We start from the raw sequence: 27,903 nt of genomic DNA on the forward strand, positions 1-27,903 counted from the left end.
ATCAGCTTCAGGGCTTCAGGCCTGGAACGGCACCTGCGTGCTACACCCTGTTGTGATCCTGTAAGGAGCCGTCACCCGTGGATTCCTTGCTTGCAGTGCATTTCGAAGGCGGTTAGTAGGGATCGATCGGTAGCATCCTTGAGCAGCCATCGTGCAAAAAACATCGATAACCAACGGTGGGGATAGCTAAAGTTTGGTACGATCCTATGAGGTGTGCAGCTATGGGAATGATTGGAGAAGCAGACCGTCCAGAGGATGAACCGAGGAGCAGAAACGCACTAGTTACCTTTCTCACAAACTCTTCTTTAGTACTCTTTGGGCAAAGAATATTGTTCCTTCTCTTTGTTCGTTCCTTGCCTTTTGAATTCCCTTCCATTGGAAACCTGATCGATGAAGCCGCTCTGCCTTTCCACCTCCCTGCGTTCATGTGGCTCCACGCACCCGCACACGCGATCTGAGCGTCCGATCTACGCCAATGCAACAGAGCAAAAGCTCTCCAGCTGCTCCTTCACTCGACTATACAAAAAGGATTACCCCATACTTAATTACCACGCCACATCAACGGCAACGCCGCGGCCGCGCGCCTACAAATACCGTCGCGAGGTTCCCGTGCCCTCTCGCAGTCGCCGTGAGCATCCGCAGCGCGAGCGCAGCCAGCATCGGCGCCGCGCCTGTGGTAGCAATGGACGGGCAGCCAGCAGGCGGCGGCGGCGGAGCGGGGGGCGACTGCGACGCGGTGGCGAGGGCATTCGTGGACTACTACTACCGCACGTTCGACGCCGACCGCGGCGCGCTCGCGGCGCTCTACGCCCCCCACACCTCCGTGCTCTCCTTCGAGGGCCACGCCGTCGCGGGCGCCGAGGAGATCGGCCGGAAGCTGGCGCAGCTGCCCTTCGGCCAGTGCCGGCACTCCGTCTCCACCGTCGACTGCCAGCCCTCGCCGTCGTTCCCGGGCAGCATCCTCGTCTTCGTCAGCGGCCACCTCCAGCTCGCCGGCGAGGACCACCAGCTCAGGTTCAGCCAGGTACGGCACCTATTGTTAGCTCAGGTTCAGCTCGTCTTCTATATCTCGGCGCGCGGCATCCATTGTCAGCAGTCGACAGTCTCTTCCTACCCTGGCGAACTGTCTTTAAATTTTGAGCTCGATCGACGATGTTGGAAGTTTTGAATGATGCAGTTGGATCATCTTGGGGTTCGCAGATGTTCCAGCTGGTGCCTAACGAGCAGGGGAGCTTCTTCGTGCAGAACGACATATTCCGGCTCAACTACGGGTGACGCGCGCGGTCGCGTGCGCTTGCCGAAAGGAAGGTTGCTATCGTGCCGCATGGACACCGGGCGCGTGATCCTCTGCTTTTATTTTTCTTCTTTCGTCCTCTCGTATCCTTGCACGTGATCCCCCCCCCCCCCCTCCCAAACTTCGTTTCCTTCAGGGAAAAAAAATGTAACGTCCTAAATAAAATCTAGCCATGCATATACGTACACGCTGTCGAATTCGATCATGAGCCGCCACAAATGCTCGTGCTCCAAGCGAATTTTGTCGCGTCAAAGCCGTGAAGTCTATTCATCGCAGGTGCGACTAGAAGTCATACTATCACACATGATTATATTTAGATAATATTTTTTCTAAAATATTTTTATTTGTTCCAGAACAATTTCTATCTCTAAATATTTCTTGAAACATTTTTATTTGTTCTAAAACTTATTTTTTGAAACATTTTATTTTGTTCCGAAACGATTTTTATTTTTTATATCTCTAACCGATGTGTGCGATAGTATAACTTCTACTCGCACGTACGATGAATAGACGCCCCCGTCAAAGCTCACCCTGTCTGTTATCCTGGTACTAGTAGGGTGTGCGTGCCGCACGTGTTTTAGAAAACCAAATAAAATGATTATGTCACAAAAAAATATGTATTCGTAGCCACATATACCATTAGCTTGTGGATATAATATTTAGTATATTGTTCGTTACAAATTTACCCAAAATGGAAATTTTGAGATATACAGATTATATGGACATGACCATAAATACATGTCCCATTAACGACATCGCAAGAATTATATAAGAGGGTAAAGGTAAGAATAAAATATTTGCATTGGTCATATCTTAATTGTAGCACATCTTTTTTTTATATACAGAAAATCCACGTATGAATGCCACATCTAACATATTATAAAAATTTAATGATGCAGAATCTTCACACCATATCGCCAGAATTTAATTTCCAGCTCATATCACATTTATGATGGACTCCAGTGTCACTGCATACAATTAAAGTTTCATTAAGTAAAAAAAACCAATCAGACTAGCCTTTTAAAATTATAATATATTAGTGATAACTGCAAAAGACCAAACAAAAGATCAAAGACACCATTACGGCAAGGTGCTATACACCATATAATTATATAGGGTGTTATCGATAAGTATGCCATGACACAACGTGAATCATCCAAATTACAGATATACACATGGACTAAATTGCAATAGCTTCGGCTTCTCCAACGATGGTGGCCAGCGTCACTATTAGCTCGAAATCACCCGCGATGCAGGGCAAGATAGGGTCAATGGAGTAGGGCAATGGAGAGAGGTGGTCGTTAGGGTTCCATTTTACTGCGTACTCCCCAGAATCAGCGATGCCAAGAATGAATCGAGATAATCGAACCTTAGTTTTGCTGCTCTTCTTGTTCTTTTGCAGTTCCAAGCACCTCTCATTAATCCGGTTTGCACCGCCAAGCTTCAGAAAATCTACAGGCGAACACATCACGAACCAACTCACTCAATGTATCAAAGAACTTCCCACCGAAATGTAATAGCAGCAGAAGCAGGAGGCACTTTCTTTTATAGTAGAGATCAAGTTGAACTGATCCTTCTAATTTTGTTCCTTACTATTCCATGACACGACAACAAATCACTGCAAAGGTAACTGAGAGTTTTGAGTGAACATATCAGAAACAGACCTCGAAAGCCTGCTTAAGGTACTCGAGCTCCTTGTCTATAGTACTGATAGCCTGGGTGTAGGCCTGTGTCGGGGAAGACTGGCTCGTAGTATGGATCTGTGCACACAATAAATATAAGAGATAAAGCTGGATAAACCTTGGCTGAAGAAAAGAATTAGAAAAAAATGAATTTGCATCATACCCTAACAATAATCACTTCACATAGACCAGCAGAAATGGCTACTGACATAAGCAAGTTCTGTAGCATTTCCTAAAATATGTGACTCGTTGTTTCTATTGTAAAACATTCAGAACATTGCAGTTTATTATGCCAAATGAATCACTTTACATATAGCAGCAGAAATGACTACTGGCACAAGCATGTGTTGTCGCATTGCCTGAAACATGCATCTCACTGCTTTCTTCTGGTCCTTTCAAAATGTAGAAAACAAACATAGCTCACCTATTAAGCTTGGTGGTTGCTGTGACCTCCCATTCTCATGGACAAGTGCTTTCTTCTGGTCCTTTCAAAATTCTTCACAAAGAAAGTGGTTTTCTAAGGAGGATGGGATGTTTATTTATTTTCAATTACTTAGTTTACAACCCCAATTGTTTTCTCATTATGCTTTTGGAAACAATATGATGGCAGATTGCAGAATTGCAGGGCATGAACCATCTCCATATAGCACATGAAATCCTGATTTTCGAGCGACTGATAGGAGAGAACAAATAAGCATAGTTACAAACATCAATTCTTATACCAAGAAGCTTTTGTTATATCCAACCTTTACACAGCATGATTTTGATAATGCCGCAGATTAAATTTTCTAAGGACCTCCACAACCATGAAAAATGTTTTCTTAATGAATAAAAAACCCATAGCAACATTATTGCAACGTAAGACGGCATAGCACAACAAATGTCTCGGAACTCTCTGGCTCTGTAACTAACTGCCACAAGGGTAAGTAATTCAGTTTTTGTTGTATACTAAACTGAATGATTTATTTGCACCATAGCAACATAGGGTGATTCATAAGAATTGTGTTATCTGCACATCATTCAGGCTAAGAAATCTGAAGGTTTTCTACCGAACAAGATGAGCACTATAATGCATGCTGTACCTATAGACATTTTATAACAATATAATCTTAAAACATTCTAATGCATTCTAATTTCTTAATTGAGTTGGTATGAAAATACATTCCAGGCTTCAAGCATATTATAAGGACATTTTAATGCATTCTAAGCAGTTACAGAACAATACTTTTGATCTCTTATGCTTAAATAAAGTTGACCCAGTGTATAAGAATACTAAATCTGTATTCTCTGCCTAAAGCATAATCAAATCGGTAAACATTCAGCTTGGCATTACTCAGATTCATGAACAAGGGAAGGAAACATCTTGAAAGAGTAGGTGTTACCCAGCTGGCTTGAAGTGGCAAGAACAAAGGAGATCATTTTGACGGTATCCTGCAGCAGCATGCAACAGCCGATTATTGGTGATAGATACAAAGGGACATGTGATCGATTGTCTTACTGCATAATAGAGAGACATATTGGTGTGACTTTGGTAGCAAATATGACAGCCAAAATGAAAAGGGCTCCTGAATTTACCTTCCAGCCAATTTTAGTGGAACTTCTAGCGCAGCTTACAGACCAATGGAAAAAATTCTTATCAAAATAACAATTTTACACTTATATGATATGGATGCAATTTATGAGGACAAAAATTAGCTTTGCCCAGATAACGAAATACATTAATCCCAGCCTGTCCTTTCTGGATGTGATCCTTACTTGCATGTATCATTCACATTGCAAAACTCTTTGAGGCAATCATTTAAACTGAAATCAAGCAACTTCTATAGCACAACATTTATGGAAAGCAGCTCTGTACATATAAGCAGCCAATATTTCTTCAGAAATGATTATTGGACTCAAGTTCACTATATTATCGTAGAGAGTGGAATAAAGAAACCAAAAATATGTAGAATAGCTGCTTACCTGTTACCTCAATAGTAATCACTACAATGCCATTGTATGATCTCAGTAAAAAAAAAGAAAGGATGAATCAATATGATTATTTAGTTTAGCAAGTAGCAAAAGTGCACTTCATTTTAGAAGTAGTTGCAGAGTTGAACATGTATTCATATATAGCTGGGCTAAAAGATAGTTACCAAAACTTCTATATTATAATAATTTGGAACATCGCTTTCATTGTCAGAGGATTGTTCTGCTTGAGCTGGTGTTGGCACTGTTGCAATATTGACTATCACAACAATGACCTTAGCCAAGCGTGTCTTTATTGTTAAAACATCAATTTAGCAAGAGGCCCACGTGTGGCACAGCACATGTTTGCACAAAATTCAAGGAATAAGAATTTTTTAATTGCTAACTCAAGAGCAAATATATATTCATGTCAGAACAAACATATTGGAAACAACAATAGACCAGCAGAAACTTTGAATATGAGCACCTTTGAATGGGTCAACCAGATAACATCTGAAGGTGAAGGATCGTGTCACTGCCCTTCGATGCGGCGGGAGTGGCTTCTCCGAGGACGGCGACACCATTCAAGCTGGGCATAAACGCCATCTGTTAAAAAGCTCCAAGAATATAATCAGAAGATTGCAAGTTTTTTCAATTAGTTTCTAAAAGATAATAAATCATTAAAAATCATAACATTTAGAATTTCACGCATAAGATAATGCATATTCATTAATGTGTTCAGGGACACGGAGAAACAAAATGAACAAGTACTACCAGGTAAGAAACAGTAGGAGCAAGATTAAATGACAATAAGTTGGATACATATCTTGAGAGGCTAAAATTTGAGCTGGAGGCAATGCAAGGGAGGGGAATAATGAGCATATGCATTTTTTTTCCTTTGCAAATGAAAACATATTCTTATGGATTTGATGTGTATAATAAAATTGAGCTATAACTTAAATTCTAGTACGGGAATTTGAAGAGAAACCACGGTCTGTAGATCCCAGTGCACAGAAACTCTATCCAACTATTTATTATTTTCCTTTGATTAACATTTCAATCTGGAAACTATGCAGTAATGGTTGATAAAGGGAAGGTACTCAGGTTTACAATCTGGGAGCCTTCATAGATACATAGAATTTTAAAAATGATATAGCAATGCTAAACATACACGAAAGATGCCAGAGAACCTACAAGCTGAGTTGTTATTTACCTTGTGCTTCTTAGAATCCAAAAATGGAAAATAATGAGGCGAAGAGGTATCCATGACGCAACAAAAAGATGAAATGCCACAACAGCTACTTGGCCACAAACTTCCACGCTGATTCCTTAAATTTATTGATTTTCTTTCTACTATCATCTAACTTGAATCTACCCAACCAGGAATTTTTTTTATGACAGCAATGTACAATATGTCTAACTTTTCTGAACACTATTAGGTTGGCCCGTGCTAACGCTATGAGTTAATAACATAAATATATTTAAGTGCAGCATCACATAATTGTACTTAGAAAGAATGCATACAGGGCTGTGATAAGATCAAGTTTCGGTCATCACCTCAAACTGACTTGGCTGACTGAGCTTCTGCACACCATCGCTTTAGAAGTATGGTCCATGGCAATACAATATTCGAACCGCCAAACGTATAGCAGATTGTATGGCCTGGTTTTCCCCTGCACATGATCAAAAGAATTAGGGCATATTGTAAGAAACAATATAGGCATTCCTTCTTCCATGAATAAGTGTCCCGAAAGATATAGAAGTACAAAATTCTACTTTAAGTAGGCTTTGAAGTAGAGGGTTTATAGCTGAATGTGTCCAAATTTACAACGTTTATATGGAGTCAACACTGAACAAATGGAACAACTGGATAGAGTACCAATCGAACAACTGGATTCCATACTTTGCATCATAACATTAGGAAGCAGACTCAAAATATTTTTACCTTTGGTTTGATGTTGTCCATGCTAGGAGATATTGGGAAGCAACAAGTTCTGCAAAATAAAGGATAATTAGGAAGATATTCAAATAAGAAAATCATCTGCTTAGCAACAGTATTCATGTTAGGAACTGAAGTCATGGTTAATCCCAACAAAGAAACAGGTCACTGTCAACATGGCAAAATTTTGAATTCATGCAGGGAAGCAACAAAATTAATATCTTACAGTTTTGTGGACAACAAGTATATAAATGATGCTAGTATCAATCTTTTATTTTATTTTTTCATTCATCAGGTAGTGGTAACAACTAAAATTTGTAGCCAACGGTAGCGAGTAATATCTTGTATCCTAAATTCATTGACAAAACTAACCTACGGTTTCATGAAAGACTAAAATGATGTCAGCCACTGTAGTCCTTTACCTATCAGATTTCAGTGCCCCTTGCCATTCATTCTAAATAATTTAATCCAATTGCTCCAAAAAACAAAAACAAAAAGATATACCACATCAGAACAAAACAAAACTATCATCATGGGTGATTAGCTAATATGATTATTGCAGAATCAATTGATCGGCAATAGCAGACTGAGATTTAGTAAATAAAATGTGTTAAATAGAAAATAATGGAAATAGTTTCTCTCCGATCTGCTTCTCTACACGTTAACTCACTCTAGCGACTTGCGGCAGTTAACCAAAACAGAAAGAGATAAATGGGGAAATAGTTTGTTAACCCTGTGAGTGAATCCATGTTCAGTAGTGCAATCAAAATTACTTCAAAAGGATGAGATAAAAACTTAAACAGACAGAATTATCGGCCAACACAATGATCTAACAATGCAAATTCTTTATGCATAGCATTTCCAATGTATACTTTGACAGGTATTCAGAGATAACCTCTATTATCAAGCTGTTTTCGTAGGCAATGCCACAATGCCTCCTCCATAATAGATCTCCCTTCCTACAAAAAAAATCTCTATTGTTGTCAAATTTAACATGAGGCAAACCAGGAAAAGGCCATCTATCGGATTACTTGTAAGCTATAATATTGTACTATATATGCATGCTACAGGTGCCCATTCTCGTATAGAGATTATATATATTCTTAAACATCATGACATTAATAGATCTTAAATTAAAGAGTAATACACTATATTCTTCAGTAATCACTAACCACTGTGACTAATCACTAACAAGAAGCCACTACTCACTAATCAGCAGCAAGTAAACATGTAAAATCATTATCAGGCGAGAAGAGAACTTACATTGGAGGACTCCTCAGTTGTTGGCGTCATTGCACGGGAGGACGAACTTGAAGTCGCCTCGTCGCTGCCCTGCAGCGCCTCACCGTGGCATGCTCGCCGCCCTTCCGTCGTCGCCTGCCCGCGCCTCCCAACCTTCCGGCCGCTGAACTGTGCCTGCGCCCTGCGACTCGCGCCGCCGCCGCCGACTGCCCGATGCCGGCTGCTGCCTTGCGCCCTTGCGTCCCCAGATCCGCCCCCGTGGCACTCGTCGCTTGCTCCACGCCGTCGTGCCGTCGCCCTGTAGATCGAATGACGATGAGGAAAGGGAACGCGGTGTGCTCCCTTTGCTCCCCGCTGGATCCCGAGGCGACGGCGGCGGCGGCGAGGTGCAGCTCCTTCCTCCAGGTATCCGCTGACCTCGCCTCGGACCCCGCAGCGGGTGAGGAGAAGGCCTCAGGGCCTCGCCTGTCGGCGCCTCTCGCGGATCCGCTGCGGGCGCCGGTCCTGGGCCTGGGCGTGCGTGCGTGACGAGGGAGCCGCCGGACATGCGTGTGCCTGGGAGGAGGAGGCTGGAGGGGGCAGCCACCGCCACCAAGGGGCGCCGCCGGCTAAACCCTAGCCCCAATCTCTCGTCCCTTCTCGTTTCTTCCCCCAACAGTTGCGACAGGCGAAAGCAAGGCGACCCGTGCTCCCGCCGGCGAGGTCGCCGTTCCCCTCCGCATCCGGCGGCCTTTGGGCTCTCGGATGTGTGCGGGAACGGTGGCTCTCCGTGCGGTGGTGTAGATTAGGTACTAGGTTTTCTAGGATTTGGTTTCCGGGCGTCGGCGGCGAGGTGGAGGCGGCGGCGACGCCATATCGGAATAAGTCCTCTCGAGTTCTTCCTCCCTCCGATGATGCTTCTCTCCGGTGCTATCGGCGAGCTTGTGGAGGTGGTGCTCCCTGTGTGGAGCTCGTGTACAGGAGGTGCTCGTCGACGGCTTGTCGGCCCGAAAGGGAGGTGAGTTCGTCGGCCTTTTGTTTGGTGATTAGAGTGGCAGCTTTGGGCCTTGCAGTTGTCGGGAAAGTGGAGCAGATCCAGTCTCCCTGCGGCGTGTCCAGTCCTCGCCATCGGATCTGCCTCCAGGATCGCCGGAGCTCAGGGTGTGTCCCCGGCCGATGGATCTGCGGCGCTGCCTTCTGCTCGTCCTCGTTGACGATCTTCTACTGCGGCTCTTCTGAAAGCTTTGAAGCGATGGAGCTCTGGTTCTTCTGCGGTTCGTGGGTCCTGTTCTGGATGGCCGTCGCCGTCGGACGGCGGTGCATTCTGGCATGCAAAGGTTCTAGGGTTCCAGTTGTATTTCTTCTTTTTTCCAAGGGCCTTTGTGCTAATAGTCTGGTGGTAGAGCTGTCCTCTGATTTCTACCGGTTTGTACTTGTATGTGTGCTGGTCTTTGTACGGTATTTTCATGGTTAATACAGGTATGTTTGCTCAAAAAAAACATTTTAGTCTTACACTTGGGCCTCAAAGTGGGATTTAAGAGGTGGATATGGGGACTAATCTTGGTGAGGAATATTTCAATTGTTATGAATTTTTATAGTATAGATATAGTACAGATTGGAAACTGGAAAGTGTTTTTTTTTGCGATACGTGGAAATTGTGAAATGGTCATGACTCATGAGTTACCGTACCATTTTGGCCTTGCCCACTGCCGGCCCAGACGACAGCAAATGTCACCATGTTTGGTTTGGAAAGAATTATAGCGCTAGTGAATAGTAATAAACTTTGACCACTAATTATGATGTCAAACAAAGTCAGTTTACAAAACCAACTTCAGAACCCCGCGCTAGTGACCCTGAAGAATCTAATGAAGTCTTTGACTGCGTGATTAGAGGATGGTTACTGTAGCATCACTGTAGCTGATTATCGATTAATTATCGTCATTAGATTCGTCGTGAAAAATTACACCAATTTCTAAAAAAAATTTATAAATTGACTTTATTTAGTACTTCATGTGAGACTCTTTTTTCGGAACGTGTGCTTGCTAGTTTTCTAGCTACCCAAACAAGGCCCTAGTCGCGCCCCGTCATCTCCCCTCCGCCGCTGGTTTCCATTCATCCCCAGAAGGCCAAAACCCTAACCACTCCCGCATCGAAAATTCGAAAAAATTGGGATCCGGCTCTCCCCCGCTCCCATCCCCCGTCGCCGCCGATTGTTTTCAATTCCCCCCCAAAGGCCCAAACCCTGTCTTAGAATCGCCCACCCACCCAAAGATCTCAGGTCAGAGTAGAGCAGATCAAAACACGCAGCAGCTCGGCTGGATGGGCTCGAGCACCCTCGACCTCGACCAGCTGCCGCACCGTTGGGGTGACGAGGATGACGAACAAGAATTCAGTGTCGATGTGGCCGCGGGGCAAGAAACTGTTATGGAGACGATGCGCTCTTGGGCTAAACGCGGGGAAGCTGCCAAGAAGTGCGGCGTCAACCCGATACCGCCGCCGATGGGGATACTCGACCACCCAGGTACGGTGTGCTTGCGTTGCGTGTGCTCCTCCTCCATTGGAATTGGAGTTTGCTCAGTCCACCACTAGTGATGCGATCCTGGTGCAATTAAAATGTTCTTTTACTTCTAATTTCGTTTTTCTTCTTTTGTTTCGTTGCCTAGGGGAATTAGTTGCCGTATTTCATTTTCATCAATAAATCATCACTTCATCCGTCTCTTGCTGTCTCGTGTAGATCTTTTCGAGAGAGCATGGGGATGGGACAAAATATATCCGTGGGATCTGGTACATCCTTTGGCCCAATACAAGAGATACCTCCAGGATTATTACAAGCACAACCAAAGTGAAGCCGATACTACCGCCGGTCTAAATGGAGATGATCGTGAGAATGACCTGGCAGCTCTAGCCCACTCGGTAGCTTCCTGCCTGCCGCGCCTTACAATCATCATGTTTAGTTTCTACATTCCTAGCTTCATCTTCTAATTACTTCATATGCACACGACAACTTGCCAAACGGTGTTTTCAAGTGTACAAAGATGGAGGGCCATCTTCTGTTTCTGTTGGACCTCTACTGAAAGCATTACTACTGATGATAAGATGGAGATCAGGGTGACAAGTGAAAAGATCTCCAAGCGCGCTCGTGAAATGGCTAACGTTCTGGAATCTGATCAATTTCCTGCTGCCGCTGTTTCCTTGAAGGTGTGTCTCCCCTCCCTGCCTCTAGCATACTAAGCAAGCTCCTTAATTTGGAGATGTGTTCACCAATGATGTGTTTAAATTGACTCTCTTGTGTCATTTGGAAATCATGGTAATTTCAAGTGTATCACCAAAGAGGCTGAGCTGACTTGTCAGTTGCTGCTTGTCGGCCTGCTCCATGCACCTTCTCCATCGCTACGAGCAATGACATCAGGTTGTGTGCCTTAAGCTTTATGACCTACGGAGAGCATGAATATGTTCCTGCTGCTGCTGCTGCCATGATGGTAAGTGCCTTGAGTCTACCAAAACAAACTGTGACCTACTTAATCTTCAGCATTAATACTTTGATGCTTATGAACGTCTTTGTGTTGCTTGGAATATAACTTTTAGGGCAACATGAAAGAGGCTGAGTTGATGCGTGAGTCGCTGAGGAAACCCGCGCAGGGGTATGACACTAATGAGAACATGTTGAGGACCTCGTTTATCCGGGATCGTATCTTGTCAGTTATGTTGGAAATGTGTGATGTGAGAGAGCCTACTGGGTATGACCTAGTAACATATTATTCCGCACTGATATTTCTGATTATCACTATATCAAATACAAGTATTCCATATCAAGTTTGTTTTCATTGCCACAACAAATAGTGATGTGTTTTTGTGCTGGGGCAGCATTCCTGCGAATTTGAATTGCGATGGATCTGATGGCATCACCTTTGCAGAGAATGAGATAAATGAAAATAAGGTATGCTGAAGATTGGGCGGCTAGCTCAAATAAGTTGGCACCTTATGCTCTGCTTGTGGAACTACATAATAATATGCATTGTGTCGGGTGGAGGAGACACAGCCGGGTGGCAGAATGCGCCCGCCTAAGCCCTGAGGGAGAATGAACTCGGGGTAGCTAGGATTAGTCCGATCTAGATGCAAGAACACGATGAACACAGAAGGTTTAGAGTGGTTCGGGCCGCCGGAGCGTAATATCTTACATCCACTGTGTGTTGTATTGCCTGTGCTCACAAGAGATTGCTCAAGAGTGGTTCTAGCTGGTGAGCTGAGAATGTGAAGGAGAGAGTCTGAGTCCACTCCCTTCGTCCTGAGACTAGCGTGTGCTCCCTTTTCATAGTCAAAGGGAGGCACGTACATAGCCGTTGGGACCCCGACAGGTGAGCCCAACGTGGATGTATTTAAATAACATAACGCCTAGAGCTATTATGGTTCTACGCCTGGGGAAGATCTTATTCCGGGATTTCGCTGCCTCTTCCGCATGGATGTACTGATCGGCGTAGACCCTCCGACCGGCGTGGTCTTGCCCTGTCATGTTGGTGCGGCGCTTGCAGCTAGCCGGGTAGGCTGCGCCACGCATGCTGTTCATGCCGCGTAGCTTGCGTCGTAGGCGGCATGATGGAAAGGGTCGTGCCGTCGCATCCATTTAATGCGGCAGACTAACATGCACCGCGCACGCGGCGCCTGCGGCTGCACTGTGCACCTTGGTAATACGCGACTAATAGTGGGGTCTGGCAAAGGCTGCCCCGTGCTCTGCGGTGACAGAGCACGCCTCAGCCTCCCGCATTAAATGCGGGTGGGTGAGGGAGCTTCCATCGGAAGGCTTGCGTCCACGCGCGCGTCTGTGGGACACGTGTCGGGCATGCTCCCAGCGGAAGGCTAGCGCCCGCGCCCACGTCTGTGGGACACGTGGCGGCTCCAGACCCCTCCCGAGCGGAGTGCTGAGCCGAGGGCTTGCGGGGGTCCGGATGGACACGTGGAAGTCCCGGACCCGGTTGGGGGTCCGGATGGGCACGTGGAGGTCCCGCACCCGACTGTGGGGGTCCGAATCCACGGCTGAAGGCCATGAGCATCTCCACCTTTGGGACACATGGCGTCACCGGATCTATCCCCGCGCGGTGGAGTGGGTCCGAGGCCGTTGGCTCGGTGAGACGGAGTCAGCCCACAAGGGTCTGGCTACTCAAGTCCTTGGGGTGTAGTTACGGATAACTATATGTGTATTAGTCTTGTCACCGTAGGAGTGGGTACCCCAGTTGCGGGGTACCGACACATTGAATTAGGATGAATCCAACGGCAAGAACTCCGAGAAGGAAGTAGCAAGAAACAGCATGGGAGAAAGGAATGGGATAGATGAAAATAAGGTTAGTCCGCGCTGAATACTGGTTGGCTAGCTCAAATAAATTGGTACCTTTATGTTCTGCTCGTGGAACTCCCGACTAATATGCAATGAATTATGATGAATCCAATGACTAGGGCCCAAGGGGGAACTAACAAGAAACAGCTTGGAGAAAAGGAACAAGGTAAAGCTAGATACCATGGCAGAGACTTCAAAGAAAATTTGTTTGTTCTTTTGCAGTAGACATTTCAAAGGAAATTGCACCGCTAGGCTAAATTTGTTAACTCTTATGTTTGGAATTCCTCACTAAACTAAATTTATTTTAGTTGGTGGATATGTTGAAAAATTCAGCTGAGTTCCTTGGATGAAAAAGCAAGCAAGAAAGCAGAAGTGGACCAGGCTCATCTTTGCAAACAAACATGTGTTTTATAAAATTCAGCCAAGTCCCTTCGATGGAAAAGCAGGCAATAAGGCAGAAGTGGAGCACATAAAAGAGGTTCAAGTTTACTCACAAGTTTTAGAGTGATGGGGACTAAAGTTTAGTCAGGAGAACCAAACATGGCCTTACCTTAGGTGCTAGGTTTGGTAGCAAAGATGGACATAGAGATTGCACTGAGTACCCCAAATTGGATTCGATGTCGACGTGCACTCCAGATTCCCCGTCACTGTACTAGCACCTGTTCGACGCAGACAGAATACAACCTATCGCTGGAAACTAGCGGCCAGATGCCCAGATCGACCAAATCCGGAGCCGAAAACAACCAGCACGAAAAACCCGTAGGAAAAAAAAAACACTTTTCCTGGCGCTGACGGTGACTTGCTGACCGTGCTGCGTGCAGCGGTGGCGGGCGACGAGATCATCCTGCGGGACCTGCGAAGCACCACGCCGTCGCCCACCGCTGCCGCGTCGAAGGACACCCTCTACGCGCACGCGCTCCGCCACCTCTTCCGCGAGTGCCTCGCGTCTCGGCCTCGGGCACCGTCGACTCCGTCTCCGGCAACGCCGCCGCCGTGCTCCGGGGCTGCGCGGCGGCCGCGCTGCGGGGCCAGAAGAACGCCGTCACGGCGCGGGGCCGCGAGGACCCCAACCAGAGCACGGGCACGTCCGTCCACCGGTGCCGCCTCGTGCCGGTCATGGCCGGCCGGGAGGTCCCGACGTTCCTGGGCCGGGCCGTGGAAGGCCTACTCGCGGACGGTGTACGGTCCGGCCTGGACGCGCACGTGGACCCCAAATGTAATTTTAGCAGGGCTTGTTATACTACTGGACATGTCTGGCTGGATGCCAACGCCAAAATTGTCGGTGAGAAATTTAAGGAAAAATTACTTTCTTCCTCCCTTAATTTTGGACCGAATCCGCTTTTCCTTCATAGATCATAAAACCGTTTATTTAGACTCCTCGAACTTCCGAAACCGTTCGTGTGACCTCATTGAGCGGTTTCAGGGTGACGTGGCAGTGTTTTTTTTCTTTTATATTTATTTTGATTAAATCTTTGAAAAATCATAGTAAATCACAAAAAATCATAAAATAGAAAATCCAATTTTGTTAGACTCCGCATGAGCAGATCTACGCAGTGAACATATTATATGGTATACTTTAGTATAAATTTTTTTTGCTGTAGTTTTATATATATACTTTTTCTGTAATTAATTTATAGATACAGTTTCCGTTGTCTAATTATTATAAAATTTTTATGGTGGGTTAATCATTATATGCCGGAGCTGTAGTAAAAATGTTATAATTATGGAATCATGTATGATTGAGATATAGATTTATCTATATAAACTTAGATAAATCTATATCTCAGTCATACATGATCCTATAATTATAAAATTTTTACTACAGCTCCACCATATAATGATTAGCCCACCATAAAAATTTCACCATAATTAGACAACGGAAACTGTATCTATAAATTAATTATAGAAAAGTATATATATAAATACAACAAAAAAATTATACTAAAGTATACTATATAATACATTCACTGCATAGATCTACTCATGTGAAGTCCAACAAAATTAGATTTTCTATTTTATGTTTTTTTATAATTTAATATGATTTTTTAAAGATTCAATCAAAATAAATATAAAAGAAAAAAAGAAAACCGCTGCCGCGTCACCTGAAACCGCTCAAAGGAGGTCGCACGAACGGTTTCGGAAGTTCGATAGTCTAATAACCGATTTTGTGGTCTAGGGAAGAAAAACGAATTCGGTCTCAAGTTCAGGGAGGCGGAAAAGACCTTTTCCGAAATTTAAGGTCTACCCAGGCCGGCCCAGCCCAATAACACCGACCCCGTTTCGACTCGTTGGCTGAGTTCACTAGGCTGAACTTGTTTTCAAGTTTAAACAGATCAACTGGTCAAAAAAAAAACCTTATCTGTGGTGTGCCTGTGAAATTTGGTATTCTGGGCGGTCTGTCATTTTTGCTGTGTTCGTGGCATTTTTTGCTGTACCGAGAGCCTGGTTTTGTCTGCTCTGGACTTTGACTGTCGGGCTCGGCTCTTCGACGCCACTCGTCCAGAGTCTATCACAATTCGGAGTTTTTGACCCAGTCACAAGTGATGAACCACCGTTCAACTCATACAAGGAAAGACAATGACCGCCTCCTAACCTCAACTCGTTTCTTGGAGAAAGCAAAAAACAGAGAAATGATGGCATCTATAAAAGGAAAAACAATGGCCGCCCTCCTAACCTCAACTCGTTTCTCAGAGGGGGGAAAAAACAGAGAAATGGTGGCATCTTTCAGTCATACTGTTTTGGAGAACTCGGTAGTTACATTCGCTAGTTTCCTGCTGGCATACATGATACTTGTGTGTAGAAGATAGGCTGTGCAAAAAAAAACTAGAATCGCCAAACTTGCACTTTCAAGCAAGATGGACAACACAGCCTTGATCCTGATCTACACAAATGATCAGATAAGCAAGATTACACCAACTGCAGACTAGCAATCTCCGAATTCAGGCAGTCTTTTGTATGCACGGGGAATGACCAATTATCAATCTCTAAAAGATCAGAACCTCTAGTAACCAGAACTGAATTCAGTGCAATGGGCGGAACAGGTCCTCATATGAAGCTCTGACTTCAGCATCATCCCACTCCAGCCCATCCCACCATTCCCTTGAGCATTGTATCACATTGAGCCCTCCGGCAGAAAGTTTCAGCTTCTTCAGATTCGGGCACTCGACAATCTTCAAGCTCTGTAGCGATGGGAAGTGCAGTGTACACGTATTGCTGCTCAGCCTCCTGAACTTTGCCAAGCCATGGAGATACAGCTCTTGGAGGTTGGGGAAGGGTGTGATAACTCTAAACGCTCCCGAAGCTTGTTCTCCGCCACTTGCTGCTGCATCTTGTTCTTCACTGACAGTAATCAGCTCTTCCAGCCCATGGCAATACCAGATGAACAGTGATGATAGATTCTGTAGGCACCCGCCTTTGTAGATGATCTTTACCTTATGGAGTCCCTGAAGGATGATATCATGCAGGGTTGGAAGGATGGGCTGCTCTTCATCTACAAGTTCAGCCCGGGCTTGCAAGATGGCACGGGGGAGTGCATTGCTGCCAACAGTTTCTTTGCTGCCATCAATTATTACTTCCGCTAAGTTGCTGCAGCTTGCAATCCACACTCTCTTCAGATTAGTCATGTTCTTCCAGAGGTGGCTTGTAGGAAGCTCTATCTTCGTCATGCTCGAACAAGTCTTTATCAGTATATTTCTTGTTGAACCAGCAAGGCGATATGACCGAGACAACCGCTCCAAGGCCTCAGGCGATTGTATTGTGATGTCTAGCGCCTTGAGCCTGCGCAGGCTCTCGAGCTCCTGAAATTCAACACCATTTCCAGTTGCACCAACCTTCCAATCTCCATAGCTGAGATCCATGTACAAGACTTGCAACATTGTGAGGCTGCATATAACACCACCTGGGATCATCTCTAGTGGCATATGTGAGAGAAGCAAGAACCGCAGAGTTGCTAGTGATCCTAGCTCCCTTGGCAGGGACCTGATGTTTGTGTTATACAAATCCAGGTACTGCAACTGAACCAACGAACTGATCCCTGAAGGTAATTCACTGATAGAAGTATGGGACAAATCTAAAACTCTGAGAGATGGCATGAACTGGAAGAAGCCATCACATATCTTGTCCAACCCAGGGTTGCCTTGTAGCATCAAAGTCTTCAGTAAAGGGCATTCAGGCTTCTCATACAGCTCAAGAATGTTGTTTCGCATGAAAGAAATCCGCTCAGCGTCGCTCCACTTCTCTGCGCCTGGTGCCTCCTTCAGCCCAACTCCGGCGCGGACAAGCCATTTGGTCTCCTTCTCGCCAAAATCCGATGCTATCCATAGAGCCATAGCACGGACCATTGGATGCATTTTGATATAATCCTCATCTTCACCTTTCTCCAGCAAAGAGGCAATCTTTAGATCACCGAGAAGGTCATGCCCCTTGTTGTATATTTCATCCATCTCAGTGTACAAATCATCTATGAAACCTTCACCAATGCAGTAGCCTATGATCCAATCCTTGGAAATGGAGAACTCCTCTGGGAACAGTGAGCAATATAGTAGGCAGAGCCTTAGTTTGTCGCTGGGCAAGTTATCATAACTCTTCTTGAGAGGCTCAAGAACATCAAGCTCCATGCCAAGAAGCTGCCATGGGGCAATCTTAAGCACAGTAATGGCGTGCTTCCACTCTTTTGCGGTGCGCTTGCTGGCCATTGCCCGACCAACAGTGATAAGCGCAAGGGGCAGCCCGCCACACTTTGTGGCCAGCGCCTGCGCTTGGTGCCGGATCTCCGGGCTAGAACTCATCAGGTGGTCGCCAACCTTCTCGCGGAAAAGCTCCCACGCGGGTTCCCAGGGCAGACACTCCATCTTGAGCTTGCGGCGAACGTCCATGCGATCGCACACATCCTCGATCCTCGTTGTCAAGACGATCTTGCTCTTGGAGCTGTGCTTGGGCACCGGGATGCCGAGCATCCGGAAATTGAGTGGCTCCCAGACATCATCCAGCAGCAGCACGAAATTCATCTTGCTGAGCACCCTGTAGAGCACCCCGGCGCGCTCCTTGGGCGTCCGGTTCTCCCACGACACGCCGAGCCGGTCGCCGATGATCCTCTGGATGTCATCAAGATTGTAGTCCTTGCCGACCTCGATGTAGATGGCAACATTGATGTCAGGGGAGTTGATGAGGAAGTCGTTGTTGAACTTGTTGAGCAGCGCGGTCTTCCCGACCCCGGCAATGCCGTAGATGCCGACGATGCCCACGTCGCCGCCCCGGACGCAGGTGTCGAGCTCCTGGAGGAGCGCGTCCCTGCCTAGGACGGGCGCGCTGGGCATCTCCTCGAAGCGGAGCTGCACGAGCTCGTCCGCGACCTTCTGGAATTCGCCCTTGTCCTTGAGGTCGACGGCCTCTGCGCGCGCCTCGTCGGCCATCTTGCTGAGGAGGTAGGTGGCCTTGAGGCCGGGGGCCTGTTCCGGCGGGAGCTCGAGGCGCTCCTGGAAGTCGAGGACGATGGCCTCGACCCGGCCGTCGAGGATGGAAACGCGCTCGAGCCACCACGTGACCTGGCTGGTGGCCTCCATGCCCTGGCGCTCGGCGGCGTCGACCATGCGCTGGACGTCGTCGCGCTTGCTCTTGAGCTCGCTCATCTCGTGGACCATCGAGTCGAGGTAGTCGCCGGAGGACATGACGTAGCCGACGGTCCGCGCGAAGTAGTCCTTGAGCGGCCGGAACACCGTGTCGATGATGGACGCCACGAACTCCATCTCCGCGAGCCCAAAGCCCCAATCTTTTCCAAGAAAGCACTAATCCTTGGTTCCCGTCGGTGCCGGGAACTCAAAATTGGCAGGGACCGAAGGATCTTGGCGCTGGCCGGGGAGGAAGCGAAGCCGAGCAAGGCCTAATCCCCGGAGGTGGAGCGGATGCGCATAGGATCTGCGCGCCGGAGGAATCCACCGAGATGCAATTGGTGGGTGGCATCAACTGGGGATTCTTTGGAACTCGAAGGTACTGCCGAATCGAATCGGTTGGAAATTTTTGGGGGAGGGCACGGGAAATGGACAAATTGGTAGGTCTCTGAGCTCAGAGATCAGAGCGGTGGGCAAGTGGTGGGTGTCGGTGGTGGTGGCACTCTTAGCAGCGAAGAAACGCAGGGAGGGAAGAAGCCGAGAAAACCCATGGCCTGCAGCGAGGAAGATGGCTGCGCTGAGCAGCTGACACAAGCGGAGACTGACTCGCGCGGTGTGCGGCGGTATGCGGGGAAGGTGGGAGAGATGACTTGACTTGGGCACGGTTCAGGGGCGGGGGCAGGAGCACGATGGCAAGATCCCGATGGCGCCCCGGCGTTTTGTTTTTTGTTTTTTTTTTTTTGCGAGGAGCCCCGGCGAGTTGTTTTATTTGAGGCTTTGGGTGTGTTTAGTTTATTTTGTAAAATTTTGTAAAGATGTAAACATGGTATTTGAAGTATTAAATGAAGTCTATTTGCAAAATTTTTTGCATAGATGGGTTGTAAATCGCGAGACGAATCTAATGATGCTAATTAATCCATGTTTAATTAATAATTAGCGGATGGTTACTGTAGCATCACTGTTGCAAATCATGGATTAAGTAGGCTCATTAGAATCGTCTCGCGATTTACAACTCATCCATGCAAAAAGTTTTATAAATAGACTTCATTTAGTACTTCAAATTAGTAAGATACCGTTTCACTTTAATGCGTTTGTGTTTACACGTAAAAAACTAAACAGGGCCTTGTTTGCCACGGGTGGAAGAGAATAAAAAGTATTCACGCCGGACTGGCAAACGGGATACGATCTGATCTAGGAGCATGAATGAGCAACCGAGCATGTTTGCGAGGTGTAAAAACAGTAAAAAAATTGTGCTACTTGCCGATGTGTGCGGACTTTTCGATCCAAGAAACGAGGTCCAGGAAATAATGTCCTGTCCGCCCATTGACAGGTGGGGCCAGCTCTGTGTTTGGACTCGGGTTGCAGATGCAGATGAAGTGGTTGGTTGCTGGAGCTTGAACTGGTGGATCCATCTGCTCTGCTGAAAACTTGAAGATCCACACCTGCTGAAATGAGCCAGGCAGCCTGCATCCCTTGTCCAACTTGCTAGAGCTCTTGTGACGCCGAAAGGCCTGAAGAAACTGTAAATCCAAATGTTGCTGGCAGGCAGTGCTACGCAGCATGCACCTGCCGAAAAATAACTATCAGGAAAATCTGAATCAAAAACAAAATCGTGGGTACACTATTCAAACAAATTCTTGCTTAAGGGCAGCTTAAAACTTCAAGCGCCAAGGTATCATTCTACAGGGGACTAGGAGTTGAAAAAGACAAACCGAATCAGGCATTGGATGCCCCCCCCCCCCCCCAATTTCGCCGCACCCTTCCCCCAACATTCCAACAAAGCAGACCTGGCTAAAAATCTTCTCAGGCTCAGGCATGTATGCACTGTCAGAAAAACTAGCATTTGTACCAGACGGGAACCCCCTATTAGTACCGATTTTCCACCCGATACCGCCCCATCGGTACTAAACGCGCCTGTGTTTAGTACCGGCCGGGCTGACCGGTACTAAAAGCATAGTTTAGTACCGTAAACTGCCTGCCACGTTCCAGCTCCCGGCGCGTCAGCTTAGTACTATTTTTGGTTTGTTTTTTTATTTTTCTCCTCTTTTCATTTTAGTTTTAGTTAATTAGTATTCGTATTTCGTAGCCATTTGCGTATTTGCATCCGTATCTAGCATTCATATATATTGTTTGCGCAAAACAAAAGCAATTATATATACATATTATATTGATATACACTTCATTAATTACAAGTATTTATAATAGTAATTTGGAGTACAAAAATATTTACAAGTATCCATGATTATTAGTTTTTTCCGACAAGTATCCAAAAAGAAGAAGAATACTAGTCGTCGTCGTCATTGTTGTCGCCCCCGCGGTTGTTTCTATCAAGTCGACCCACCTTATCCTTTGATCCGAATAAAATTCTCCTTTTCGATTTATGATCTCATCTAGCAGGAATTCACAGAGTGATTCTTGAATTGTCCTGATTTTTTCCAGTTCGATGAGGTCCTCCTTCATACACCAAATCTGTTAAGTGCAAACACCAAAATTTTCTATTAGTACCTCCATGAAATTAAATGAAAGAAATTGTTATATATTAATGTAACACGTACATCGAATTGTTGTTGTGTCATCCTCTTGGTGGAGGAGCAAAAATCCTGTATGTGCTCACATACATAGTAACCACATAGGTTGGTTTCTTTTCTTCTGTCTGAAACATTATATATAGATGTGGGTTATGAAATATTCATGATGTTTAGTGAAATCACAGTAGATGCGCGATATGTATCCATACCGGAAAGTCAATTTTAATATAAAGATCAGAAGGCGGTGTCGCGACCCCTATGTGATTACGGATAAACCGAGCCCATGCGCTTTGAAGGATGTCTATGAGAGATTGATAGTCTTTTTTTGTTCTCCGCAAGGAGTCGAACACCACAACTCGGGACCGATCGATCTCGATAGAGAGCAAGATCCAGTGGAAGCTGTTGAAATTGAAGTGATGAAAAAAAGTTAAAGGACTCACTTAAATTTGTACGATAAATTGAAGTGATGTAAAAAGTTAAAGGACCCACTCGAAGTGGTACGGCAATAGAATGAATGTGCAAGCGTGCTGCCTATCCATGGCCGTGAATATAATATTCTTGGTGCGATTTGGCCATTTGCATACCGACTCTTCATGGATCAATGAAGCCGATGTTGTAGATCTCTTTTTTTCGGCATTCTTGTACCTTCATCCTACATGATTAGAAATACGAGGACGAGATGAGAAACCACACACTTAGTATAGCTAGAGAGTATAGAAATGAGAGAGAAAATACTTACATGTAGAATGTATTGAGAATGTATTTGTCTAGAGCATCTTAATGGTATAGATCCCACAGATTTTCAAGTTCAATCCATACATCGTCCATCCCCCCGATGGAAATGGCTATCTTTAATGCAAGCAGTGAACATAACATTTTCCTCTGAAGAATATTTCATGTACCAGTTATGCAACTCACACATTCTCGTTGGTAGCATGTCAATCAACTCTGGCCACATAAGAGGTTGTCCCAGTACAAATGATTTTCTGCCTGCTCCTTCATGAACAGGGACATTTTCTTTCCCTTCTAGCTGAGCTTTTGTGATCCCGGTTTCAGCCACAAACTGTGCAAGTCCTTCATCCTCTTTTGAAAGGACCTTAAGATCGGGTACACTTTGTTTTGGTTGTTTGCCGAGCTGGGGGATTTGGTTGTACTTCCGATTACTCTTCTTCTCTCATGATTTTGTAATTGAGCGGTCGTAATCCGACATCAGTGGAGGCTTTGGTTAACACATCAGTGGAGACATTAGAATTAAAATGAAAACATAAATTGTAAACCATAATTATTTCTAAAAAATTGAAAAAAAAATCTCTATAAATTATCCACATTGAAACTATCCAATACACCTTCTCCAAATTCAAGTAATGAGTTCTATGCATCTCAAATCCATCCATAAATCATAGAAAACGTGCTCATTTTATATATTTCTAAAAATCACAAATATCTCAAACTACTGAGCATGAAACAAATAATAAATATCATCAAACAAGAGAGAAAGAAGTTGCAAACTTTTAGTACACTTGGATGAGTGAATTCTCCACAAAACTTGAGAAAATGGGGCAGCACCTCCTCTCTAACTCGCAATGGGAAGAAAGCCTGAGCTCAGTCAAATAGTTGGCTCGGGCTCGGGGAGGAAGAAGACGAGCTGATTTATAGTGGGCAAATTCGGCTCCATTTAGTACCGGCTGGTGGCTCCAGCCGGTACTGAGTGACCACCTAGCCGTTGCGCCCGGCTGTCGGTGGCGCTCTTTAGTGCCGGCTGGTGGCTCCAACCGGTACTAAATGGCTCCAGGGAGTACTGTAGTTTTGGCCCGGTACTAAATATGCACGTTAGTATCGAGCCAAAGTGTGCTCGGTACTCGTCTTCGCGAACGAATGAACAGTGACGAATGAACAGCTTTCTAACAGTGCGGTTTCCCATTTACAGTTACAGTGGCACTCTCCTTTCGTAAGCGACGCGCACCGGTGATGCAGATAGCATCTCCGGGAACCTCACTCCAGAATTCAGATGTAGAGCGTGGTCGTCCACTCGTCCTGCACTGCGATACCGCAACCGCAACAACAACCGCCGCCGCCGCCGCCGCCGCCGCCAACCGCTACCCAGCCGGCGCGGGTTGGCTTCTGCCGCCGCCGGTCACCGCAGCTCCCGCATGGATAAGACGAGGCCCGAGGAGCAAAGGACTAACGCGAGGCCCAAGGAGCAAGGACTACACGATCCAAGTTGGCTGGGCTGACCAAACCTAACGTGCAATCCAATAGGGGCTGTAAATTGTAGGCCCATCAATGTGGAGGCCTGCTGAAACATCTATTTATTAAGTCTCACCCTCACTCTCACAACAGCTTCCATCGGCGGCCTAGCCCAGGACGAATGAACCAAAATCCTTTGAATTTATCCAGAGCCCGTTTGGCAGGGCTTTATTTTATTTTGTTTGGCATAGCAAGGAGCCGAGGAGAAATTAAAATGGAAGTCGGTGAAGCTTCTCTTTTAGCTCCATCGGTTCCGGCTTCTTATGCTACTGTAGCAAGGATCGGTTTGGGAGGAACCCCACCAAACATGATCTTATGTAGATGGTACAACTATACCTTTTTTGCTAGCCTGTGATCTGAATTTTTATAATTTAGTTTTGTGAGTCTTTTTTTTTTCTCCTTTTAAGTTTCACTGCCATCCATGTTAGATGTTACCTATATCATCCACAACAGCAATGATACCGGGTTGATTCATTTTGTTGTCTAGCATCAACCACTGCTTAGTCGGCGGCATTGGGCTATACATTTCCTCATGATAGAGAAGAGGAATGTACAACTACATTTCATTTAAGCTGTTATTCAGGTTCTTACAATTTAGTTTTAACCATATATATAAATGATATTTAATACACGTGTTTTGCCCCTTTTAAGCTTCAATATCATCTCTTGTCGCTAGATCATTCATGGTAAGATCAATACCGAATGGGTTCATTTTTGTCGCCTGGCATCACATATTCGATCACCACACTCCATTTAATTGGAGACATAGGCGCATACGTACTCAGTACGCCTTAGTCCCCCTCGTTTGCCAATCATTCATCCTCATCTCCTCCCAGTGGCAAAGCTGAGCAAATTAGTGAAGGTGCATTTGTCTCGTGAGTGCATAAATTTAGCACGTGGGATGTATATATGGTGAAAAATTGATCTAAATCGCTGATTTTCTATCTCAGACGGGACTGGCAATGCCGGATTCAAGCACCTTCGCGAGTAAAAGCCAACTCAGACGTGCAATTCTATACTGCGATTAGAGCTCCAGAGAAACAAATTACACGCTGGTATTTCCAGCAGCACAAGCAATTTTGCCAGATCCATTTCAACCACCAGTACCAGCAGCAGCAGTAGCAGTAGCGCGCGAGCAAATCCAAAGCGGGACGGGGAGAAGGATAATTACGATCTCGTGTTATTTGGCCCCCCCCCCCCCCAGGTACTATGTGCCTCCGGCCCTGTTGACCCCTCCCTCCTAGACCTTATATACCAAATGTGTATCCCTGGCTTGGCTTCATTGTTCCCCTCTACTTTGTACCCATCAATTAAAATCATTAAACGCTAAATTTTCTTGTTGTTGGTGAGTGGAACACTCCGTCAAATCGCCACCGTGGCAGCAAACCTAACTGTTATTTTGGCACTGTTTGTTGGGGCCGACAGTAGTCAAATTCAGAGGAATTTGAAAGCTCTGTTCGAAATCCACGCGAAAACCTTTGTGGATTGAATCAGCAACGATCACCACGGTCCACGGATGCAATGTCAAGTGCGTACGTGCTAAGCCTAGGCATGATGATTCGAATCCAAATTCCTACGGTTTGAACTCTGAACCAAGCCTCCTTTTCACACAATATGTTTGCGTTGAAGACGCACCCGACTGATACTATATTCATACGAACTGAGTGTGAGTAGCACCCAAGGTATGCATATTCCTCGTCATTATACGAAAGCAAAGCATAGCTTCGTTCGAAACTAAAAGCTCTCACGCAAGCAAGAACATCGAACAGAGCCGTGCAGGATGATGGCACACGTAGGATCACAAAGCACAAAAGCGCGGGGGAAAATATGCCTCTTCGCAGCGTTCACGTCCCCTGGCTTTTACGGAAAGAACCGTGCCGCGACCCGCTCTCGACCCGACGCGTTTAAAACCGCGCCAACCCCGGAACACCCTGATCGATCGATCCAGCCATCCATCCCCAACAGGCAGGCACACAAGAGCATTTTTTTTTTGTTTGGTTTTTGTCGCAGCACGCACCCAACAGGCAGGCCACCCGGCGGGTTGATCGATCGATGGTGATGCGGTGCGCGCTCCTGGCGTGCCTGGTGGCGGCGTGGGCCGCGTCGCCCACCGCGTCCGCGTTCGTGTTCAAGGCAGGCGGCACGGGCGAGTGGCGCGTGCCCGCCGCCGGCGCCAACGCCACCAACGCGTACAACGCCTGGGCGCAGCGCAACCGCTTCCGCGTCGGTGACGCCATCGGTGAGTCAGCCTCAGCTGAACCTCAACCCTGCCTGCCTGCGGCTGCGGCTGCTGCCGCCGGTTTTTCTCCTCCAGCAGACCACCGCATTGAATGAGTGGGTGTCCATCCAGTTCAGAGCCGGATACGCTAGAATTCCATTGCCGTGGATCCCGTTTGCACGAATTTTGTTTGGTTTCGCACGCGGCCACTTGTCCTTTTGTTTGATTTCGCACGCGGCCACCTGTCTCTCCCCCGGTCCACCAATTGTCGTCGGAGGGCGGACGCAGGCGGCCTGCGGGGCTGTTACCTTCGCTGCAAAGGATTCTCAAGTCTGACTTCTTCTAGTACTAGGACGCGCAGGCCTCCTGGCCGAGCCGCATGCATGCGTTTCCAAACGGTGCAGGCCCCTAGAGATGCCCAGATTCCTGTAACGTTCCATCTCTAAAGACTCTATCCCTAATCCTAACGCTCCATCTCTCCACCTCCCAACCGCACCGCTGACTAAACTGGAAGAGACAAAAATGCAAAGATGGGGTGATGACGCTCCTGCCTATCTCTAATGCGAGGCATCCAACGCGTTTCACCGCGGCCCTGCCGTCCTACTGGCGTGACGCGATCGTCGTGCGTAAACATGGGGGCCGTGCTAATCGCGGCGCTAATGGCGGCGCGGTAACTGAGTAATGACACGGTTTCACCGCGCGGTAGAAAGTAAAACACCCGCTGTCAAAAGCTGGCATTAGTTTTTTTCCCTGGTTTTTAAGGTTTTTTTCCTAGTCTTAATTTGATTATTACCGTGGCATGACGTTTTGACTGCATGCATGCATGCATGGATGCATGGACGCAGCTTTCAGCTACACGGCCGGCAACGACTCGGTGCTCCTCGTCGACAAGAGGTCCTACGACGCCTGCGACACGGGCGCGCCCATCGACACCTTCTCCGACGGCAGCACCGTGTTCACCTTAACCCGCTCCGGCCCCTACTACTTCATCAGCGGCAGCAGGGACAGCTGCAACCGCGGCGAGAAGCTCATCGTCGTCGTCATGGCCGACCGATCGGCCGTCGGCAACGCCACCGAGCCGGGCGCGGGGCTGGCGCCATCGATGTCGCCCAACGGCCCCTACTCGACCTACTCCCCGCCGCCGCCCTTCGGCATCAACATCTCGCCGGCGGCGTACCCGCCGCCACCGAGTGCCGCGCCGCCCAAGGTGGCGGGACTTGCAGACACTGCCGCGCTTGCCATTGGAGCGCTATTCTACGCGCTTGTTTGATGTGTGTGTTTTGTTTAAAATGGTCGTATGCGCGCGCAGTGGACGGAGAGGAGGTCTCATCATATGGCGGCTGCTTCACTAGCTTGCCCACATTCTACATGCCGATTGAGTCGAGTGAACCTGCATGCTTTTCATGTTTAAAAGGTTGTCAAATGTTGATGTAATGTAATGTATGTATTATTGTTGATTAATTCAATGCTGTTGGATTGTTATTTTATTCCAAGTTCATGTTTGCAAGGAGTTTGATATATATTGATAGTGTCAGCGCATAAAAATCCGTACAATATATATGATCTAGTAAAGGAAATATGAAAATCAATGAGTTTGGCATATGCAAAGCATTTGCGCGTTTATGGAAAAAAAATACAAATATAGCCCACATTGAACATATTAGACAAGTCGCCTTTTTGTGTCCTTGTAACGGCAAGCCCAATATCCACCAGATTTGAGAAAGGCCGCAACACTTTCTTTAATGGCCGCCAACACTTCCACGGTGCAACTGGTTGGCTGAACACACCAAAGAAGCGGTTCGCTGAGCTAGCCCAGATTCGAGTCACGACACAGGCTTTTTAAGATCAAAATCAGGGGACGTCTCTCCCCCCGGTCGAGTCTTTCTTTAGTG

At 46.4% G+C, this 27,903-nt stretch overlaps 4 protein-coding genes and 1 long non-coding RNA gene across 17 annotated transcripts; 3 read left to right on the forward strand and 2 right to left on the reverse strand.

Annotated features, from left to right (window-relative positions):
- Positions 1–2,740, forward strand: LOC120708313 (nuclear transport factor 2B-like). Of its 2 annotated transcripts, none has more exons than XM_039993518.1 (2): positions 1–1,024; positions 1,178–2,740. In XM_039993518.1, exons 1-2 carry the CDS (start codon positions 476–478, stop codon positions 1,391–1,393), a joined length of 765 nt encoding a protein of 254 aa, XP_039849452.1. In that variant the 5' UTR covers positions 1–475; the 3' UTR covers positions 1,394–2,740. The 2 variants fall into 2 exon arrangements, with proteins under 2 accessions (XP_039849452.1, XP_039849453.1); XM_039993519.1 differs by having other exon boundaries at positions 569–1,024; positions 1,201–2,740.
- On the reverse strand, positions 2,064–9,568 carry LOC120708314. 8 transcript variants are annotated; one of them, XR_005689330.1, is made up of 8 exons: positions 8,126–9,568; positions 7,758–7,821; positions 6,869–6,917; positions 6,481–6,596; positions 5,411–5,512; positions 2,959–4,407; positions 2,664–2,746; positions 2,064–2,262 (listed from the first exon to the last, which is right to left on the reverse strand). It is a non-coding gene; the product is annotated as an uncharacterized LOC120708314 (long non-coding RNA). The 8 variants fall into 8 exon arrangements; XR_005689325.1 differs by having other exon boundaries at positions 5,411–5,529; XR_005689328.1 differs by having other exon boundaries at positions 2,959–3,054; positions 3,401–5,529.
- A 589-nt stretch (positions 9,569–10,157) lies between these two features.
- Positions 10,158–14,123, forward strand: LOC120708316. Of its 5 annotated transcripts, none has more exons than XR_005689331.1 (8): positions 10,158–10,604; positions 10,818–10,996; positions 11,110–11,281; positions 11,402–11,562; positions 11,669–11,820; positions 11,948–13,419; positions 13,532–13,578; positions 13,721–14,123. XR_005689331.1 is itself a non-coding variant. In XM_039993520.1 (8 exons), the coding sequence occupies exons 4-8, from the start codon at positions 11,512–11,514 to the stop codon at positions 13,547–13,549; spliced, it is 375 nt and encodes a 124-aa protein (XP_039849454.1). In that variant the 5' UTR covers positions 10,158–10,604; positions 10,818–10,996; positions 11,110–11,281; positions 11,402–11,511; the 3' UTR covers positions 13,550–13,730. The 5 variants fall into 5 exon arrangements, 2 of the variants coding, with proteins under 2 accessions (XP_039849454.1, XP_039849455.1); XR_005689333.1 differs by having other exon boundaries at positions 11,948–12,020; positions 13,721–14,106; XM_039993520.1 differs by having other exon boundaries at positions 11,948–12,020; positions 13,339–13,419; positions 13,532–13,730.
- Positions 14,124–16,113: 1,990 nt separating this feature from the next.
- On the reverse strand, positions 16,114–19,700 carry LOC120708319 (disease resistance protein SUMM2-like). Its single transcript, XM_039993523.1, has one exon. The coding sequence runs from the start codon at positions 19,154–19,156 to the stop codon at positions 16,433–16,435; it is 2,724 nt and encodes a 907-aa protein (XP_039849457.1). The 5' UTR covers positions 19,157–19,700; the 3' UTR covers positions 16,114–16,432.
- Positions 19,701–25,706: 6,006 nt separating this feature from the next.
- On the forward strand, positions 25,707–27,504 carry LOC120708320 (early nodulin-like protein 1). The gene is made up of 2 exons (XM_039993524.1): positions 25,707–26,032; positions 26,857–27,504. The coding sequence occupies exons 1-2, from the start codon at positions 25,846–25,848 to the stop codon at positions 27,279–27,281; spliced, it is 612 nt and encodes a 203-aa protein (XP_039849458.1). The 5' UTR covers positions 25,707–25,845; the 3' UTR covers positions 27,282–27,504.
- The last annotated feature ends 399 nt before the right edge of the window (positions 27,505–27,903 follow it).

Source organism: Panicum virgatum, chromosome 5K (assembly GCF_016808335.1).
Source record: "Panicum virgatum strain AP13 chromosome 5K, P.virgatum_v5, whole genome shotgun sequence".
Taxonomy (NCBI): domain Eukaryota; kingdom Viridiplantae; phylum Streptophyta; class Magnoliopsida; order Poales; family Poaceae; genus Panicum; species Panicum virgatum.

What these genes read in the sequence shown, in the direction of transcription:
- LOC120708316 (XM_039993520.1), top strand. Translation starts at nt 11,512, where the DNA reads ATGACCTACGGAGAGCATGAATATGTTCCTGCTGCTGCTGCTGCCATG. An exon ending in CTGCTGCTGCTGCCATGATG is followed by an intron (nt 11,563 to 11,668) that starts GTAAGTGCCTTG and finishes TATAACTTTTAG; the next exon opens with GGCAACATGAAAGAGGCTGA. An exon ending in ATGAGATAAATGAAAATAAG is followed by an intron (nt 12,021 to 13,338) that starts GTATGCTGAAGA and finishes ACATTGAATTAG; the next exon opens with GATGAATCCAACGGCAAGAA.
- LOC120708319 (XM_039993523.1), bottom strand. Translation starts at nt 19,156, where the DNA reads ATGGAGTTCGTGGCGTCCATCATCGACACGGTGTTCCGGCCGCTCAAG.
- LOC120708313 (XM_039993518.1), top strand. Translation starts at nt 476, where the DNA reads ATGCAACAGAGCAAAAGCTCTCCAGCTGCTCCTTCACTCGACTATACA. An exon ending in ACCAGCTCAGGTTCAGCCAG is followed by an intron (nt 1,025 to 1,177) that starts GTACGGCACCTA and finishes TGAATGATGCAG; the next exon opens with TTGGATCATCTTGGGGTTCG.
- LOC120708320 (XM_039993524.1), top strand. Translation starts at nt 25,846, where the DNA reads ATGGTGATGCGGTGCGCGCTCCTGGCGTGCCTGGTGGCGGCGTGGGCC. An exon ending in CCGCGTCGGTGACGCCATCG is followed by an intron (nt 26,033 to 26,856) that starts GTGAGTCAGCCT and finishes GCATGGACGCAG; the next exon opens with CTTTCAGCTACACGGCCGGC.